We start from the raw sequence: 20,512 nt of genomic DNA on the forward strand, positions 1-20,512 counted from the left end.
GTGCTCAAGGCCAGGTTGGGCAGGACTCGGAGCAACCCGGGCTGTGCAAGGTGCCCCTGTCCGGCAGGGCGTTGGATCGAGGGATGTGCAGGGTCCCTGCTGAGCGGACCGTGCCTGAGGGGGTGGCAGCCCCGGACGGGCGCACCGTGTGCAGCGCCGGGGCCCCAGCCCACGGGGACCGCTTCGGCCGTGCAGATCTCTCTTGTATCTCCTTTCTTTTGGCCCGTTCAGGCTTCTCGTCTTCACCTCTGGCCACATTTTGTTTCCTCTCCGTTCAAAACGTGCAGGTTCCCGCTCCGGGCTGCCAGGCCGGTCACTCCTGAGCCGCCCAAGGAGCAGGGACACAGCGGCTGCTCCCGGGAAGCTCCGGGCCGCAGCTCCTGCGGCGCTTCTCTTGACACGGGGCAAGTGGAATCCAAGCACCAGCGCGCCCCATGTGCTGGTGTGTGCTTAATCATCAGGATTTTGAGGATGTTTCAGCTACCTGCTAAACACCACGTGTTAGTAAACAATATTCTGTATACAATTTTTTTAAGGTTTATAATGTGACTAGAAGACTTGGACAGCAGTGGAAACAATGGTGCTGGTGCTGAAACAATGTATATGCGCAGCAAGAGCAGATGCAGCACTGAGCTCCTCACTGCTGGTCACTGAGCTGAGCACAGCAGGAAAAAAGGCTCCGACATAATCCTAAACTGATTAAAACATAATATACTTACTCTCTACAGTGCTGATGTGGTAAAAATGAAGAGCATTGGTTCAAAGTATGTGGTTTGAGACAGAAATATCTTCCTGCCTAGGGAATTCACATGGGATGTAGACAGGAAGGATATTGTCAGTAAAGCAGATGATAACAAAAAGTGATGCCTGACACTCTATCCTATATATCTTTCTTTTAATGAGTCAGATTAAAACAAATTATGTGTGAGGAATCATATTTCTTCCAGTAGCAGCAAAGAGGGACATGATTCAGTTCTGGTTCTCTTGAGACACAACACTAATACTTTGAGAATGTCATGCTCTGATGCAAAGGGTTAAGACAAGCACATTCCCATGAGTTTACAGAGCCTTTGGTAGGAGGCCACAGGGGTAGCTACCTGCTCTGTGTGCAAATTCTCCCTTTTCTAGTGGATGGCTGCCTTGTGGCCAGCCCAGAGCCCACCTGCTGAGCCATGTCTGGAGAGAGCTCAAGCATCAACCATCAGACTGGAAGCATTCTCAGCCCCATCTGCAGGAGCCCACACTGTCTGACATGCTCTGCCCAGCATCTGGGACCACCCCTCACAGGGCTTTGTTTCTCAAGTAGACCATTAAGACAGTTTAGATGTATCCCAAATGATGCAATTCCCTGGGTACTGACTGTATGAAAGAAAAAAGTGCTACAAGAAACATGCCCAGTGTATACTGGTCAGCTCCAGGAGCTCCAGAAGTTCCTTGGGCCTCTGACTCTTTAGATAAAGAGAGAAATTCAGTGCTGAAGAAGTTGTCCTGCAGATCCATTCATTGAGAAGGAACTGGAACAGAAAGGTCTTCACCATTAGCAGACTCTATAAAGAGAGGAGCACAGTATCTCTTGGATCCTGCTCCTATCTGAGCTGCAAACCACTTTAAATGGGACCACGTAAAAAAGGTGGGGATTTGGCCAAAATCTCCTCATTCTCATCCCAGAACAGACAGCAGAGCTGGGCCGGGTGGAGGAGGAGCCACATCTCTGTGGATGGAGCAGAGTCATTTTGCCTTTACTCCAGGGTGTCTCCAGGGCAGTGTGAACCAACCTAAGGTGCTCCTGAGCAGGCTGCCTGGAGCAGAGCAGGAATGCAGAGCTCTGCAAGGGGCACAGAAAGTGCTGAGGTGCTGGGGTCTGGCCCCAGGCTCAGTAGTGGTCATCTTGTGTCCTGTGACAATCCCTTCCACCTTTCAGCCTGTTCCTGTTCCCAGTGGCATGCGTGCCAGGTGGCCCCAGGCTTCAAATAGCCATCTGTTCTGTGTCTCACTTTCCACACCCACAAAATGAAAATTGTGGTTCAATTGGATATCTGCTGCAAATTAACTGGTATCGATAAGATATTTATTATCAGTGTTACTACCATAGCAAATGCAGTGTCTAAATGGAAATGCATTTATTCAGGATTTGTTGTGCTAAGGATGTAGAAGGGTTCACAGGAAGCAAGTTTGAATGAAATAACGGAGGACTTGACAATAGTGTTATTTAATGTTTTGCTGTACCTCACATTATAAAACAGTCCAAGAAAATCCTATTATCTATCAAAGCAATGCAACTAAAAAATTTCCAATTCAAATATAGTTGGGGATTGACCAGTTGAAATGCTGCTGGCTGACATTTAAGGCTTGGGCCATCAAGATCTTATGAATGGAGGCTGCATACATAGATTGGTTTTCTTTCAAGGCCATTTCAGAAGTATCTCCCCACTTCAGTAATTTTACATGTGGGCAATAGTCAATTATTTTCTCTACCTTAGGTCTGAAATTTGCTGATCAGGAATTGAACCAGGGGCTTTTATTTACAGGTCACTGAATTTGATCAATATCTGCTCTTTAAGGGAAGAGATCAAAATATACACCACATAGAAATCAAGTCCAGATGTTGTCTAGAAGACAAGCTCCAGTTCTAGCAGGAATTAATTAAGCAAAGTCTTACAAGCTGTGTCATAAGAAAACCAGATGAACAACAACAGCCCCTGTGGCTTTTTATTTTAAAAATGCAATAAACATTTTGAAACAACTGACCACATTTTGGCTACAAATAGTTCAGTGAAATAAAACTTGCTTTTGGGTGCCCCGGCTAATGACTTACTGGTACAACCTGCTGGCAGTAAGCCCAGTTTAGACAGAGTTGGAAAAATGCCAAACATCTACACTGCAGTCACCACAGAGCCTCTGAACCAAACTGTGACTGGCTGTAGGGAAATGCATTGTTTTGGGATCCACAGGATCCCAGCTCTCAAAGGCATCCCCCAGAGTGGAGTAAATTTTTTTTTCTAGAGTAGTTGTCCCCTTAATATGTTATATCCTTAGGGTGTTTACTCTGCCACTGCACTTCTTTTAACAGGTCAAATACATAAATAAAAATAAATTAAAATGCTAGGTGGGAAAAATGTTATGTAAACGTTCTGCCAGGGAAAAAAGGACTGCTTGGGAGCCTTACCCTACCCTGTCAGATGTGCCAGCCTGGAAAATCCCACACATGGGAAATATGGTCAGTGCAGGTGGCCACAGTAATTTGAGGTAAATATATCACAGCAGGCATAGCCCATAAATGGGATCTCCTGTAGCCCAGACATGGGATAGAGCTCAGATTAATGAATTGTATTGAGTACATTTTTCTTCTAATGTTGCAGTTTGGGAAGAATGAAAGATTATCTAGTACATCTGCATTTAATCTATTTACTGTGTATGGTTTTGTTGGTATGCCTCATAAATACAGGTGACCTGCAGCTTTTCTTAAACAGAAACTGATCATATTTCTAATTTCTTGGTTGCAAATTCCATGCATGAGCTATAAGGAAGAAAGAACCATGAAACCACAGCCAAAGAAGAGCAGAATCTTGACTTCAGCCAAACTCTATATTCCTTGCAGAGGATTATTACATTTTTAACAGAAAGTAATATAAAGTGAATTTCTCATCAGATACAAAGCATGCAGATGGAAAGGTCATCATGGGAGGATTTATTTTCCTTCATATCAACTTACTAAATTTTAAGGCATGACAGGAAAATCTGAGTGAAAAAACTTGTAGGAGTTTATCAAAAAACAAACACCCTAATGTTAACTTTCACTCTGTGTAGATAGCATACATTCCCCTTTCCCAGTATTTGTGTAACTATGACTGACTCATTCAAACCCTGATCCTACAGGCCAAGATTAAATCCCAAAAGAGGGTTTGAACTGTGTCAATAATTAAATCCACATTTCTGTCTCATGGCTGAATGAGACCACCAAATCAACAAATTGCTCTTCAGCCTGAGCCACCAAGTTACAGAGCAGAAGATTTCAAAGCAATTTGTTTCAGCTTCTCTGATGTTTCTGGGACTGAACAAACAAATCCACAGATGCAAACCCTGTTTTCTTTGAATGCTTCAAGGCAGGGAAGGAAAGAAAAAGACTGAAGAATAAATGGATCTAATTATTTCACATTTCTGTTGATCTGATAACATTTTAGATGTTTGTCAAAAAAGCTGTTAACTTATGGCTGGCTATCCCATTTTATGAGAAGTTGGAGGCAAGGAGGTTCCAAGCAGTAACTGCAGCTTTGGAGGAATTTTCTACACTCTGTACATGATTGTGGATATGGGTGTTTTCCTTAGCAGCAGTGGCAAAACACCCACAGTAACCCTCCAGCCCCTCATATTAGCCTGAGTCTTCTGCTCTAAGTCTTGTACAGACACCTGAGGTGTTTGGCAGGGTTTGGTGTTTCTTAGTTGTACTTTTTTTCTGTAGGAAAATTCAACTCTAGTGCAGCATCCGCTTCTTAACAAGGTAACGTCTTATTTTCCTGCCAATGTGAAATGAAAACTTAAAGACATCCCAATCATTGGAACAGCTTTTCTGCTACTTGTGACTCATCACTTAGTGCTCAGAACCAAGGGCCTCTGTTCAAAATCACAACACCCAATGAAAGCATTGTGATAAATTAAATTATGGACTTGCTTAATTAAAAGGGGTTCACTCAAATGTTACATATAATTTCAACTGATAGTTAACCTTACTATAGAATAATAGAACAAATATAAATTGAATTGCCAACACTAATTAACAGAAGAAAGGGAAAATATCAAAATGGTCTCGGGGCCCAGCACCCTCTACTCCAAAACTGTCTCCCTGGGGTGACACATCTTGGTTCAGGGTGAGGGCCAGCAGGTTTCTGCTGCAGGACCTGTTTGGCTGGCTCAGTTTGCAGCAGGTGTTGAGCAGACCGTGTTCTGTGGGATCAGCTGCCGACACGTGCCCGGAGCTGACCGGGTACCCCTGCAGGGAGTGCGGGCAGAGCTGTTCCTGGGGCAGGGGCGGTGGCCGGGCTGGCAGAGCGCCCAAAGCACAGCGCAGCCTTTGCGAGCCACAAGGTGAGGGGAAGGCTCAGGCTGCATCATGCCAAGGCAGAGGCGACAGGGAGTTCGTGGTTAGTGGGATCTCACCTGCAGGCTTGGGGCAGACAGAAGCAGAGGGCTGAGGGAGCAGGGGGAAGGGAGGGTGGCCTGGCCGGGGCGGGAGGGCCGCTGCTGCGGGAGCCGCTGCTGCGGGAGCCCTCGGGCCGGTGCCGGTGCCCGCGGCAGCCGCCGCCGCCGGACTACGAGTCCCGGCGTGCCCGGCAGGCCGGGCCGCGCTGCGCAGCCGCCGCGCCGGGCACCCACCTGCAGCCGGGCTCGGGGCGCGGAGGGGCGCGCAGGCGGCGGGCGGCGCCGGGCTCGGGCGCGGAGCGGCGCGCAGGCGGCGGCGGCCAGGCCCGGCCCCGCGGCGGGGTAAGGCGGCGGCCGGGCCGGGCGGGACGCGGGGACGCATCGCCCGCGGGGGCTCCGCGGGGCTGCGCGCACTGCGGAGCGGGCGCGGCGGCGGTGGCGGAGCATCCCCGGCGCGGGGCGCGGATGCGGCGCGACCCCGATGCCACCCCGGCCGCGCCCCGGGACCGCCGCGGGAGCCGTGCGGGGCGCGGCGGGCTCGGCCGGGCGGCCCCGCCACGCCCGGGCTCGGCGGCGAACGCGGCGCCTGCCCCGGCGCCTCCGCAGCTTTGACAAGCGAGCGCGCCCCTGTTTATTGCGGAGCGCTCGCATCCTCCGGGTCACGCGTGGGAGGACAGAAATTAGATGGGGCATTTAATAAAATACGTAAACTAGGTGTTTGTGTCGGTGATGACGGGCTGCCCCTCCTTGGAGATCTCCGGCCTTTTGTGTGTCACGGATACAGCAGGACCGGCGGAGGGTGGTTCTGCTCCGCCGCCGGGCAGCGGCTCAGAGCAAACGAACCAGTGCCGGGTTCGGGAAGAGATCGCCGATTTAGAAAATTTAGGAACGTTTCCAAGGTCCTGAGGAGCAAAGTGTACCCTCAAAACCTGCACACTGGCATTAGATATCACATACTGTCTGTTCTGTCATCTTCTAATTAAAAATAATCAGGCTGCCCTAATTAAAGGGGATTTGCTTTGATGGAAACTATAGGGGAATTTCTTCTGCCAGAGTAAAAATCCACAGTTAATCAATGAGAAGCATGTAAAAATAACTGAGGACTATAAACACCAAAAAGTAAATGACAACTGGTTAGACTAACAAAAGCATCCTGAGTTTAGTAGTGACATAAACTTCTGAAAAAAATTCTGACATTATTACTTACGAGACAAATTCAGAAATTTATCAGTGTCAAATACAAATTTTAAAATAATTGGAAGAAGTAATTATATTTTTATACTACTGTGCAGATCTATGCTTTTGAAAGTGTTTCATAGAGGAAATCTTCATCAAGTTATTGAGTTGCTTATTTGTAGTAAATAGATTCAGTCTTTCAATTTCTTATCATATGAAAGCTTTACTTTAACTGATTATTCTCAGAAATTGTCTTTGAACTTCCTCTGTTCTGCTCTTCACTCTTGGAGTGAGGAACATGTAATGGCAAAGAAACACCTGGGAACAGCTGGTCTGGTACTGTAGGGATCACATCATCTAACTCTTTGAAAGGGATGCAGTTACCAGAAAACTGAACTCAAACTCAGGGTGCATGGTGATGTCTCACTGAATTATACTGACAATATCACAGTCCTTTCCCTGTTCTTCTGCATTCATTTGCTGTCTAACAGCCTGCCTACCTTTGTGCTGGTGCTCTACACTGTGCACATCTTAACTGGTTTCCACTATGGATATATTTAAATTTTTACCACTGGGTAAGAAATTGAAGACTTATGTGACTCATTTTAGTGACTTCACCAACCTAAATTCCATTTTTATCCATTTATCCAGTTTGGTTGTATGTTGTATGTCTGAGCTTAGCCAGTAGCCTCTCTTGATAATCTAAATAATTTTGTTCAAAGTGGAGTGCTTTGCTCTCTGTTTGCATACCTTTTCTTCCTTCCTCAAATTAACATTATCTCCAGTATTTTACAACTTCTGGCAAGCGATGCTCATGCATTTCTACTGTTAGTAATCTGTTTTAGGGTTTTTTTTTTTGGTAGCATTCCTATATTATTGAACCTCCTAGGTTGATGGCTTCCTGTAACTGAGTGTCCTTTTGACTGGGGCTGAGGTGGCTGTGCAGAGTTTTGCACTGAGAGGCCCCAGTAGCATCCTGTGGCCACAGGTATTTGTACATGATGGGTTAACAGTGGGGTGAGTGCCTATGTTCTGTTTACTGACCACAGCAGACAAGTGTAGTCGTGGCTTCTGTTTAACAAAGGGGTTTGGTCATCATTATTTGGTGCCCCAGAAATCTGTAAACTTAGTTTTTAAATCCTTCTTTCAAAGAGCAGTTGGGGCTGAGTGTCCAGCTGCTATGCTAAAACAGGGAAATCTGAGAACAGTGGTGACAAAAAGGTAGCACTTGGTTTGTTATCTGTTGGCAGCACAGGTGGAACAATGCTGGAGTTTATGTTACCCAGTGTCCTTTTTTCCTATTGACGTTTCCAACATGTGGGAAACAAACACTGCTGTTGTTGTTTCCAGGGTTGGTCTCCTGTATTTCATTGCAAGCATAAAACTCAATTTCCAGGTGATTCCTTCTTCTGTTTGTTGTTTCAGCTGTAGGAATCTGCACATCCTGTATGGTTTCTGGCTTTGGTTTACAGATAAAATGCAAAAAATGTTGGCAATTATGATGTCTCTGTACATTGTAAGGAAAAAAAACAGCTTAGGAAAGATGCAAAAAGAGGTTTATTTAGAGGGTACCTAGCAGTGTTCATTATTCAGGATCTCAGTTCTGCAGTCTTTAGTACATGCTCTTAGCCAGCCTTTGGGTCTCTCTGCTGTACTTTCACTTGGGTTCATTTAAAAGATCCACTTGAATGTACAAAATGTCCATGGAAGAAGGAATCCATAGCCAAAGGAAATGCTGTCCAATGCTTGACACTTGGAAGATGGTTCAGTTCCTTTTCTTGCCACAGACTTCCCATTTGACCTTGCACAAGGCATTTCTTTCTCCTGACAGGGCAGTGGAGAGGCTCTCGTGTGGCTGATGGTGTTTGGGGCTCCACAGCAGCTCGTTCCATGTAAATGTGATCAGTCAAGGAGGATACCAGAACCTGGCCTTTGGCTTTCCAAGTTTGCCTCTGTGCAAAGCTGCAAAGCTGCAGGTCTTCCTACCAGAGTGTGTGCTTTGCTTTGCATTCATGGTGGATGTGCTGATTACAAAGACTGCAGTTCTTTACACAAAAAGAAAAAAAAAAAAAAAATCTGGAACTCTGAACTGGATGAAGACACCTCCTTGTAAACATGACAGCTGTTCCTGTAATGTGTATGATCCATGCTCCCCTGGGAGCCACAGAGCCATGGGCTGCTGTGTCACAGGCTGGGAGATGTCAGCTCTGGGGCAGTGCTGACCAGGGGTTCAGATCTTTACCTGTTCCATGTAAATCAGCACCTGTCTGCTGCAAACCTGCACAGTCTGCTAGTTATTGAAGGAGGTTAAAATATCATTGGTGCCCCTCAGAAGGTAATAGGGCCATTTTCTTCTGCTTGCAATCAAATGGGCACTTATCCAAGGGACCATCAGTCAGCCACCCCTGGTACAGCTCAGCAGCAGGGTGTTTCTGTTCACATCAGAGTGAAGCACACCGATGACAAATTGTGGGTGGAGCTGCCACTTCATCCTCTGTTTTGCCTGTATAAAAAAACTGCCACTTCATCCTCTGTTTTGCCTGTATAAAAAGACTGTCCTCCATGATTCTCAGCGGTGCACTTCACACCACCCTCAGTTTCAGACAGTCACTGTTGTTTTTATCTTAGAAGAGCTAATTAACATTGCACAGATTTTCAAACCATCACATAGGTTCCATAAACGGAAGAACCCTACCTTCCAGTTCTACAAAGTTACCAGCTGCAGTGAGCAGAAAGATTGTTTCATTAGTTTATAATGAAACTGTGCCCCTCTGGAAACAATGGGGAGTGTTCAGCTGCAAGAGACAGGTCAGACAAACAGGTCTCTGCTGTTTTCCTGTACTTGATGCATCACTGAAATGTCAGACCACCATACACAAGACCACCATTGTCTGCAAGGCGTAGGTTTGTTCTGTCATCCTCTTCTTGGAGGTAGGAAATGAGGGATTTAAAGGTTGGATTTTCTAAGACTTAAATCATCATATGGTCACTGTAAAATTAGTCATCATATGTTTGTCTGGAAACAATTATGATCTAAAAATACCATGATACCCAGAAACAAGCTATAAATTCATCAGGCATTGTAAAGAAATACTTTGTTTCCAGGACTCAATTTCATGCTTTGAATGGCTATGAGTAATACCACTAATGATATTTTAGAAACAATCAGAAATTGGTCGTTATGTAACATTCTGCCTCAGTGGGAGAAGCATCAATGTTTCATCTTCCTTTAATCACCAGGGAAAAACCTTTCATGTTACCTCAATCAGAGGGAATACATCCCTTTATGTCTTCTATAAATAACAGTGCTTTCATATGGATAATTTTGCAATAGACATGGTGGTTATTTTTTTGTAAAGGGCATGACTGAGGTCCCATTACAATGAATTAATGTCTCACATTTTATTTGCATGGAAGTTATCAATCCCCATTTAAGCAGCCAACTGTGATGCTACTATAGAGTAGCATAAACATTACCAAGGTTCAGAATGCCACATCCAATTATCAAGTGGAGTTTTTCCATCACTGAACGACTATCCTAAAATTTCAGGCCTAGTCTGATATTAGGACAACATAATTGTTAATTATACACTGCTCTCTGTATAGGACTAAACCAGTTGCTGAGAATAGAGCATGAAGTAACTCTAGCTCTGGAGAAAAACAGCATTTTAACTATACAGGGATTCTGAGGGATTCGTTGCTGCAGTATGACAAAGGATGGCAGCTGGGCTGGGCATTGGAGAGGTTTGGCCACACTCTGACTCTCCCAGAACCAGCCCTGAGGTGGTGCCAAGTGCAGTTGAGCTCTCCCCCCTGCCAGCCCCAGAGACACCCACTGAAGAACCCAGTTCTACAAATCCTTCAACAGGTGACTTACTCTGATCCCCAAAGTGATCATGCTATGTCATGAATGTAAAGGCTTAGAAAAGGTGACTAGGCTGCAGCAGTTCAGCACTTCTTATGTTCTGAAGGGTTTTTTGGGAAACAGACAGAAAAGTTGAGGGATTCTAGAAGAGGAAATACTTTTCTACTGATCTCTCTTCCATTTTCTACCTATGTGAATTTCTTTGACATCAGGACCTGTAGCTAATTCTATTCTCATCATGCACACACAAACCCCACTTTTGTAGTGCTTTGTTCCTGCCACACTTGTGTTCTGTGCTGGCCCTAATGCATTCCTCCTAACTTTTCTGAGATTCATGAAACTCCTACTGCAAAACATGATCTCCTAGTATACATCCTCCATATGTTCATGGTTAGAAAATACATTGGTACATTTGTCTTGCCTTTTAAGTATAAAAAATTGAAAAGGAAACTTATTTATATGTCAGACAATGGAGTATTTCTAATGTTCCCTGTCTGGCACTGGATTCAGTGGTGGGGGCACTCCTTGCCTGGACAGCATGGGACAATCATCCTCCTTCTACTGAGCATCTGCTTGTGTTGCACAAATACGGCTCTTAATCATAATGGCCCCAATCCTATTTATTTGCTCCAGTATCAATTTAACTTGGGATTAATTCCACCTGGTTTTTATTTTCATGTTTACATGAGTCTATTTAAAGAAAGGGAAGATTTTTTTCCACATTTACAGATCAATTTCACAACTGTTTTTCAAAACACAAATATCCACCACTCTGGATACAGAGGTAGTTTAAAATAGGTCATGCATCAGGATTTCCTTTATAAAGATCAGATGCTATAATTTGCAAAAATGAGAACAATTTCTCAAACCTGATTATAAAAAAATACTTTTTTTCCAATAAAAATGCAAAGAACTCTATTAATTTCCCATTCATCATATCTCTCTATACTTCATAATGCACACTGTCATGCACCTTCATTCTTAGCTTATACACACTATCAAACCTGGAAATTCACATCCTCTGTATCACAGTCTTCTCCTCTTTGCAGGACCCCAGAGGCAGATTTTTCTCTAAGTGTGTACTCTGTGTTTTGGATAGCAGGAGTGACCTGAAGTGCATTTGTAGCTGCTGGTCCATAGGAGATTCTACAGTCACATTGTTCCAACATTTCCTATGGGATCCAAGCAAATGGAAGTGGGTCCCTGTGACATTCAACACTAATTCAGCAGAGGAGTGATTCACTCTCAGAAAGAAACATCTGTATCAGCAGTAGAAGATTACAACAGTGTTGTGATATCAGCAGAAACCGCAGCTTGGCTCCTCTAGAAAGCCCTTTCAGAATTGTATGAGCATAACAAAAAGTATTTATGAACACAGCAAGGTGCAGAGGGGCTAGATCACAGCAGGTATTAACTACACTGAGCAATAACGATTTTATGTGGGCTGAATAATGACACCCTTTTTTTCTTTGAAAACATGTTTTGAATGCTGATGTTGACAGGAATAGGTGAAAAGCTGCCCCAAATAACACCATATGTATTTATTTCTTTAGAAGGAATCAGGAACACAGCTGTAGCAAGAGGTTCTTTGATGCTCACTGTGAAACCTCTGTGCTCCACAAAGGTTTAAAAGTAGCATGTGGATAGCAGAAATGCCTCTTACAGTTCTGCCCCATCCAGAACGAGCATAGATCTCACCTTTTGGGCTTTGCTGTTTAACAGGGAAGCTTAGGCCCATGAGAAGCTGAGATGCTCTATACTGAAACTCAGTGGAGAAAAACAATTGGGATATGTGCTCCCCCAATCCTTAATCTCTTTCACTCTTCCCAGTAGGTTTGAAAGGAAACTGCATGGTGTTATCCATGGTCCCCCATCCTGCTTCCCTCAGTGTCCCTAATGCAGAGTAACATTCAAGAGTGTGTTGTCTCTGTGGCTAGATTGGACATCTCCCTTGTGCTGTGTGACACCTGATCTGCTTTTATATGCTCAAAATAACAGCAGCAGGGAGCTCCGGGTTAGAACTGCTTTTGTAACTAATTGAAGTTTTCACACAATAAATCACAACAAAGCAAATCCAATGGAAGAAATGTGCAAGGAGTAAATAGTTGTGCACACTCAGGCCACAGTAAGGAGCTGCACAGACAGCATATGGCTCTGTTTACATACACAATATTAACAGTATCAAATCCAATTAGGGAGGTGGAGATCGTTATCATCACATTAGGCAGCAGTTTCCAGTGTGTGTGAATCAAGAGCTCAGCATTTCCTTCCTTGTCTGACTGATGCTGAATTGCTGGATTTATCTCCTTCCCTTGATTTGTGATACTGTGGCTCTGGTGAAAGGTCACTGGAGAGCATAAACCCGGGACAGGAGCAATGGGTGTTTCAGCCCAGCCTGCAGCAGCCTGTGCAGCAGAGTGAAAGCTCCAGAAAGGCTTTACTGCTTTCAGGCATTGTGGACAAAGAAATTCTCTAAGCAGTGTCTTCTGCTTTTGTTCAGTCACAAAAGAGTAGGATTCTGTTGTGAAAGGAAAATATTAAGGGAATTTCTGTTGCAAATGTTTGCAGGCAAGAAAAGCACAATTTCAGGCTCTTCCATGCACTATCAATCTAATGAGGGTTTTTCAACACAGTGCTTCATTCCAGGAGAGAAGTTAGGCTGATACATATGTGAGTATAAATTCCTCTTTGGGGCATTCCTGCTGGACATGATCAAGCACCTTCTCTTCTTAAAAGTTAAAATAGCAACAGTTGTCACCTGTCCAAAATGTCTCCTGGCATGTCTTCCCTTCATGGCTGAGTGCTTGGGCAGTTCACAAGGAATGTGGGAGTGTCTGGTGCACAGGATCATACTCTGATTCACCCGGGTGCAGCTTTGCAGAGCTCACAGCAGCTCTCAGGTCCATGGTCTTGCTGATGCCACAATTCCTGGCAGTAACCCTGCAGTCTGTACATCCAAGGAGAGGTCCTGGTACAGGTGTCCTGCACAACTGAACCCCTGACCCTCAGCCAGGGAAACTCTCCTGGACTCTTACAAGTTGCTTTTCCTACAATATTTAATTACCCTAACCTTGGGATTACATTTCTGTCTTTTCCAGGGATGTGATTAAACTCTAATAAAATAACCATTTCACTTAAATAGTTTTAAAAAGCTGTAATCCCCTCAAAGAAATATTTTAGCTCTGTTAATGACTGCTGGCTGAAATGTTATGTTTGTAATGAGTTTATCCAAAGGAACTTAGAGAAGGCACCTGATGCCCTAGGGCAGAATGGTGTACTGCAGCTCAATTTGGTTTTACAGTTTAAATAAATATAATTCATAAATAAAATGCTTTCATTATTTAACAAGTAATTTTGGTTAAAAAATTGCTCAGATTAAACACATATCAAACTAGTGTTCTCCTTCATCACTAAGTACACAAAAACATTAGTTCTTTTGTACTGTTTTTGGTCAAAATATCCCCCACACTCATTGCATAAGATGAAATTTTGGTATTATAAGAAAATTTCACAACAGCCGTAACTTTTACCTCCCAAAAACAAACTCTCACTTTAAAGAATGGTTGAATTCTATCCTGACATTTGGAATTGCTTGATGATGATGTTGTGCTAGGAAAACAGCAGCCACAAACAGAGCAGGAATAAGGAAAAAAGAAAGCGTGTAGGCAAAATAATGATTCTTCTTGGAATTGGATATTTTAAGTTTCCGGTCAAAGCTTATTGTGCCTTGCAGTAGTCACAGAATTCCAAATATTTCAGATTTTAAATCCACTGATTATTCCCTTCCCTTTCAATAGGCTGCTTATTTCTAGTCTTTTTGATAAATACAAAAATATAATATGATTTATTATTTAGTACTTAAATAGTGAAACTCCTAAGTAAATGAAATATTTTTATTTGGATTTGGAATAAAAGAAAAATAAAAATCAGGCTTCCAACTCATGTGACAAGCAACAGAACCCACATGGATTTTATCTGCTTATGACCACTAAAAACCTGCCCAAAGGAAATTAGGGTTGGGGTTGATACATAAATCAGTGGTAGGTGCCAGTTGACTGGTTTCCATATCAACTATAACTCTGAAATTTGTGAATGCAAACACTCAGCTGTAAAAGTGCACAGCTGACTGTGTCATTTGGAGAGTGCTTGTGCTGCTGTGGGCCCCGGGCACACTTGGGAGGGCCTGGAGCACCCTGAGAGTCCCCAGGTAATGCTGTTTCTAATAATAAATTAAATCTCCTTCACTCTATCCCTTTACAGGGTGATTCTGGTTCTAGAATTTGTTCTGGACAGGAAAAAAAAAAGAGCAAGTGAAGACAGAGAATCCTTTGTCATATTGTCATATGACAGATAATGTGACAATGGCTGTTGTGGTCATGCAAATGAGATCTTCTTGTTCCCAGTCAGTTGGGGTCATCTAACAAGGAATCATATTCAAATTGTAAAACTAAAAGAGTTTGTGAAATACTCTGTTCATATTTTGTTCATGTTTCTTCAAGTTTTGAACTTCTGCAGGTCTCCCATGTAACAGACTGAATTACAGATAATATTTTGAGCTATAACTAGCATCTCCTTACTCCAGGAATTTTAATAATATGTGCTATCATTTATATCCAAACATGCTGAAATAAGACTAACTACCAGTGTACCTGAAAGATGCTTAGGTAACCAGAATGTGCCAAAAAGTCAGGCAAAATATGTGGGTTAGCTTTCAGCCACCAGCAAAGCTGGGATAAGATAGAATACCTCAAGGCATAACATTTTGTTTTTTGTCAGTGTTAGACTGTTGTCTGTGACTCTACCACTTTCCTTTGCTTCTGGCCAAAAGAGCAAACAGATACTGTTTCCAAGCAAATGAAATAAACCAACTATATTTCTATAAAAAAAGGAAAAGTTGCTAACATTTTCCTTATCTATATCTGGAAGCTGCTGTTTGCTCTGCCCCCAGTACACTGAACCCGTCCTTGCTATTCCTTGGCTGCCGCCCGTCCCACACCCCCTGTGCTGTGCCAGGACATCTTGCTGCTTTGTTTTCATGAATAAGTGTCACAGTGACCCTCAGCACGTGGGCTTTCCAGGACTCTCAGCTAAATGGAGATGCTCACAATGCTTTATTGTTAGCAGCGAGCACGGCTGGAGGAGCTGGGTACCCCTGGATGGTTGAAATCCTGAGCAGCAGAGCAGAGCAGAGCAGCAGGAGCCATGTCTCTGCCCTTCCGAAAGGAGCTGGAGAAGTACAAGAATATCAACGAAGATGAAATACTCAGCAAGCTCTCAGAGGATGAACTGAAGCAGCTAGAACATGTTCTTGATGACCTTGATCCTGAGGTGAGTGATGATAATTGCAACACTGCCTGTTAGAAATGCCACACACTGCAGTGTTTTTTTATTGCATTCTGTTGCAGTAGGGACAGTGCACCCTACAGTATGAGCAGCTCAGCTACAGACATTTTGGTTGTATTCCTGCTGTGATGTGCTACTTTTCTAAAAGTCACTGTGCTCTTGATCTATCCCATGTCTATTTAGACATGAGCTTGTCTGCAATCTAAATCTTTAATAGTGTTGGCACACTGCAACACAATGAGAAGCTTTTTATGGCTGCTGATTCTGAGCACAGCAATAAACAAACATAACCTGTGTTTATGGAGATCAGGTCTCTTGAACTTCTGAAATCTGTTGACTGTGTTGTTTAGCACATGTTTTTATCTGAAGAGTACATATTTGGGCGTGATCAAGAAAAATAGGATTCAGCCACAAAACTGTCATTTTCCAGTGAGTAAGAATAATTGGGATTTTATATATATATATATATATATATATATATATATATATATATATATATATAAAAATACCAATTATATATTGGGAATATGTAATATGTAATTATATATATACAATAGATGATATAATATGTAATTCTATTTGGAATATGTAATATGTAATTATTATATATAATAATTGAGAAATTCTCACAAAGAATTTAAAGATTTCTGGTCTGAGAACCACTACAATAATGAGGTTGCAGTCACAAATATGCAGGGAATTGTGACTGTACCTACCTGAAAATATTCAAACTAATGTAGGAGTTTGAAAACTGGCAGGTAAAATGGCAGATAAAATGTTCTGTCTGGAGGCGAAATGAATTTGGAGAAGCACAATAGATTTATAGCTTCTAATTCTATAGCACCAGTTTGTTTGGAAATGAAGGGGGGCTTTAGTGTTCTCTCCCACCATGTTGCCACTTCCCACACTACCACCACATCTAGATTTTCAAGTATCTGGCATCTCAAATGGAGATACAGAAAACCATTTAAAAAAACAACACCAACCAACCCAGTAAATCAGTCCATGGTGCATTTGTATTTATGCTACATATGTGCAGTGAATTTGGAGCACTCTGGACACATTTGTGCATGCACAGGTAAAATAGCTGGTGACTTGAGTTCACTGGATGTGCTCAGAATTCCCTATGTATTTGCCATGGATCAAATTTATTTTGCATGTTCTGGCCAGTGAGGAAATGTTTCTGAAGTACTCTGGGGCACCTTCAGCACGTTGGCATTACTGCATGTGCACTGCAAGGTCCATCTACCTGTATTTCTTCTTGGGATTTCCTGGGCTGACATGTGGGGACCTTGTTCTTGGTCCTATGTTACAGGATGCAGATGAAACCCACAGCTACATGTTGTACAGGATCCCACGTGTTGAAAGTGGGAATTATCTGCTTGCTTCCTCATACTCTGAATAGCTGAAGTCTACCTCATTCACCAGTCTCTTTAGTGCATGCCATTCATTTCTGAAGTCTGAGAGACATCTGCTTTAGAATAAAAGGATTTTTTTTTCAATGAGAGAAAAACAGTGAGGTAAAAGAGTAAAGGAAATGTACAGAAAACACATCCTGGTTTATCTACCTGGACTGCAAACTGTGGTTATAATATGTGTAACAAAGGACTCTGACCTTACTTGGTTCTTCTGTGCTCTGACTGTGAATATGGTTAATACAAATATTAGTGGGTAGTAAGTCAAGAAGGCTGAATGATATGCTGGGTTTCGTGATTGCATTCAGGTAACGTGTGTTACTGCTCTCACCCAAGAGCATTATGCAAAGAATGATTTCACTTAGGAACCAGTGACACTGAGCTGAGGTTTGGAGCACTGTGTGAAGCTGCCTGCTCTCCTTTGCATGCCCCTGTCTCACAGAACGCCCTGCTTCCAGCGGGATTTCGGCAGAAGGACCAGACCACTAAACCTGCCACGGGCCCCTTCGACAGAGAGCGCCTGCTCTCCTACCTGGAGAAGCAAGCTCTGGAGCACAAGGACAGAGAAGACTTCGTACCCTTTACAGGGGAAAAGAAAGGTACTGGCCATGCTGTGTGACACAGGGTGGCACTGGCAGTGCCCTGCTGTTCTGTGCCACGTGCTGGGACACGAGAGCTGAGGCTCTGGTGGCGCGGGGCGAGGCTGGCGTCGGATCTAGGGCTGCTGCTGCAGCAGGTGAAGGGGAGCTTCAGCTGCTGCCAGAGTCTGTCTCACTGCTCTGCACTCCCAGTGGCAGCTCTGTGCCTGTCCCAGTGGCAGCTCTGTGCCTGCCCCAGTGGCAGCTCTGTGCCTGTCCCAGTGGCAGCTCTGTGCCTGCCCCAGTGGCAGCTCTGTGCTTGTGGTGGTTAATGGCCTGCTGGGGGTACAGGAACACGAGCACCAGCCCAGCAAAGGGCTCAAGCAGCAGCTCCTGGTCAGCCAGTGCCTCTGGGTGCACTCAAGCACAAAGCTGCCCTCACCAGCCCCACAGGGACTGTCCCTGTTAAGCATTGGGCCATTGCACTGGGGGAGGCATTCAGGAGGAAACACATAAATGCCTTTCTGAGTGAATCTTGCCTACAGCTGCTGTACGTAACAGCTCAGGGAATACAGTTACAAAAAAATAAGTATTTTTCCACTTGTTTACTATCACATATGGCAATACTATTCATGCAGACACTTTCCCTGCTACCCTTGTCCTACAGCTACAGGAAAAAGGGGGAAAAACAGGAAAACCTAATTCTAATAATTTAAACACTGGTAGGATAACCTCAGGGCAGGAACAGTCATAATTTAAACAAACAATATTCCTTTAGCACCACTAGCTCCTTTTCCCTGTTTATAAAAAGTACAAAAATGATGGCCTCAGGCAACCCCTTCATTCAAGAAGGAACTTTCTGTGTCTGGGTCCATTTCTGGCCATGTAATGGATTTGCTGTTATTTCAATGGGATCTGCTTAAGGGAAAGCAGACTTAAGTCAAGGGCAGCATTTTTTACATTATGTACCATTATCAAAGATGTAAAATGTTATTTATATAACATTTCATAGGCCAGGAGTTGTTACTATCATTACATTGTGTTCTCAGTCTTTGAAACAATGATTTCAGAGAAATGAGACGTTTTCCAGCTAGATCTGATCAATGTGTCATTTTAGCATGCAGCATATTCTTTAACCTACATTTCCCCCCATCAGCATGCCCACATCCTGCTCTTCCAGGGCTGACTGTGAGCCCACTGACATGCAGTGACAGGGCAGAGGTCCTGCCAGTAGCAGGAGAAGTCAAGCACACACTGTGCAGGAAGGAAAGCACTTTACTCTAGTATGGATTTATTACCAATTGTTTTCAGTCTCCTGCACACTGCTGGGTCAGAGCAGTACAAGTCACTGCTTGCAGGTCCCTAGATATTTATACCAACACCTTCAGTCATGTCTCACCTTACTGGTATTTACAGACTTAAGATTTTTCAGTTTTCACTGTAGTTATATCTGAGATCTCCAAATAAGCCTGAAACATCAGTGCACAAAACCCAGCAGTGTATGGAATTGTCTATACCCATAGCACTGGCCCTTGATCTGTACAAAATGAGACCCTGAACTGTCCCTGACAGTGGTACTGCATGGACTGGGCTGTTTAGTCCATTTCAGTTTTCTTTTGATGAAGCTGAAGCAATATTATTCCTAAATTTGCTTCCAGATGCCCTTAAAGTGCTTATTAGTTCTGCTTATTAGTTCCTGGTGTCTCTGGTGTGGAATACCACTGCTTTGCAAACACAACCAACCACTTCAACCACGTTTCACTTCCCCCTGAGCACAGAGTGAGTGCAGCCCTCCTAGCATTTAAAGCTGTTCTTAATTTGGCTTTTGATTCACTGTGTTCATTTACTTCAAAATTATAATTTCAAGAATTATTACAATTATGAGGTAATGGCAGCATTTTAGGATACAGGAATTATTCCCTTAATTTCCTCTTTGTACCATACAAATTCATGACAAAATCCTCAGTATCAGCTTTAACAGATTAAGTCAAATGAAAACAACCATGTGTTCTGTGATTTCTGCAGTCATTTTACAATTATAATCTAAACACACAGAATTATACGACATTTTCTTTGAAGTCAGAGGCCAAATGCTATGAAAATACCCTTTGTTTCTTTGTTGGTTAGAAATAACTGAATTAATCTGAGGTCTGATGAGGTCCAGTACCTTGACAATTGAGAGCTGATGGGCTGCACAGTGTCATTTTAGTGCTGCTTTAAGGGAACTGACTTTGAGAACAAAGTTGTTTATTTTGTGCTTGTCATATCCTGAATTGGTACTGGAGTGTGAGTCCTGCTGCCCCTCTGTGGCTTGGCAGGAGGTGTCTGACAGAAACACCACCAGACTTCCAGCAATGCAGAAGCTGAGCCTTATAGAATATATAACTGAAATCTCCATCTGCCAAATGCAGTGTTACTCGTTTTGACACTCTCAATTAAAAACAAACAAAAAACCATCAGGATGGCTGTATTAAAATATAAATTACTTGATTTACACTTTAAGAAGATATTTCCCATGCAAGGAAACAAAGTAATCCTGAATGACATTTTCAAATCTTTTACTACATGCTACATGCTTTAATTGGAGAATAATTAGTATTCTTCCAAAGCTCAGTAATTAGTTCAGGAAAAATAATTTAAATTTCTAAAATGTGTCCTCAGAAGAATTCTAAAGAAGAATTCTTGAGGAAAATCTTATTTTTCATCTTCTGCATGTTGATGGTCTCTAAGATGCATTTACAGATTGGTAAATATTTATATGATTATATGATATAGATTTCTGTTGAATTATTTCTTTGCACTCTAAATGCACTGTAATGTAGCCATTCTCTAAATAATTCAAATTTAATTTGATGCTATTTCTGCTAGTTAAAAATTAAATTCTCAAGCAGCCCTAAAAGTCATCCAGTTGTGTATATTTGGGAGGAATTGATGCCAATTTATAATTTGGTATTTATGACCTAAGAATATTTGTGTTTCAGTAGGATTAGAGTATGTAA

The 20,512-nt window shown here is 43.0% G+C and overlaps 1 protein-coding gene across 3 annotated transcripts in view; it reads left to right on the forward strand.

The window, feature by feature from the left end:
• Window positions 1-5,416: 5,416 nt before the first annotated feature.
• The window catches only part of LOC110474227 (tropomodulin-2), a 34,427-nt gene continuing 19,331 nt past the window's right edge, over window positions 5,417-20,512 (forward strand). Inside the window, exons 1-3 of one of the 3 annotated variants that reach the window (XM_021537449.3) lie at window positions 5,417-5,478; window positions 15,299-15,505; window positions 17,378-17,534. In XM_021537449.3, the coding sequence (XP_021393124.1) occupies window positions 15,380-15,505; window positions 17,378-17,534 (283 nt within the window). In that variant the 5' untranslated portion in view covers window positions 5,417-5,478; window positions 15,299-15,379. Of the gene's footprint in view, window positions 5,479-12,530; window positions 15,506-17,377; window positions 17,535-20,512 lie in introns of those variants that run through there. The other 2 variants (XM_021537448.2, XM_021537447.3) reach the window with 2 other exon arrangements.

This window comes from Lonchura striata, chromosome 11 (genome assembly GCF_046129695.1).
Source record: "Lonchura striata isolate bLonStr1 chromosome 11, bLonStr1.mat, whole genome shotgun sequence".
NCBI lineage: Eukaryota > Metazoa > Chordata > Aves > Passeriformes > Estrildidae > Lonchura > Lonchura striata.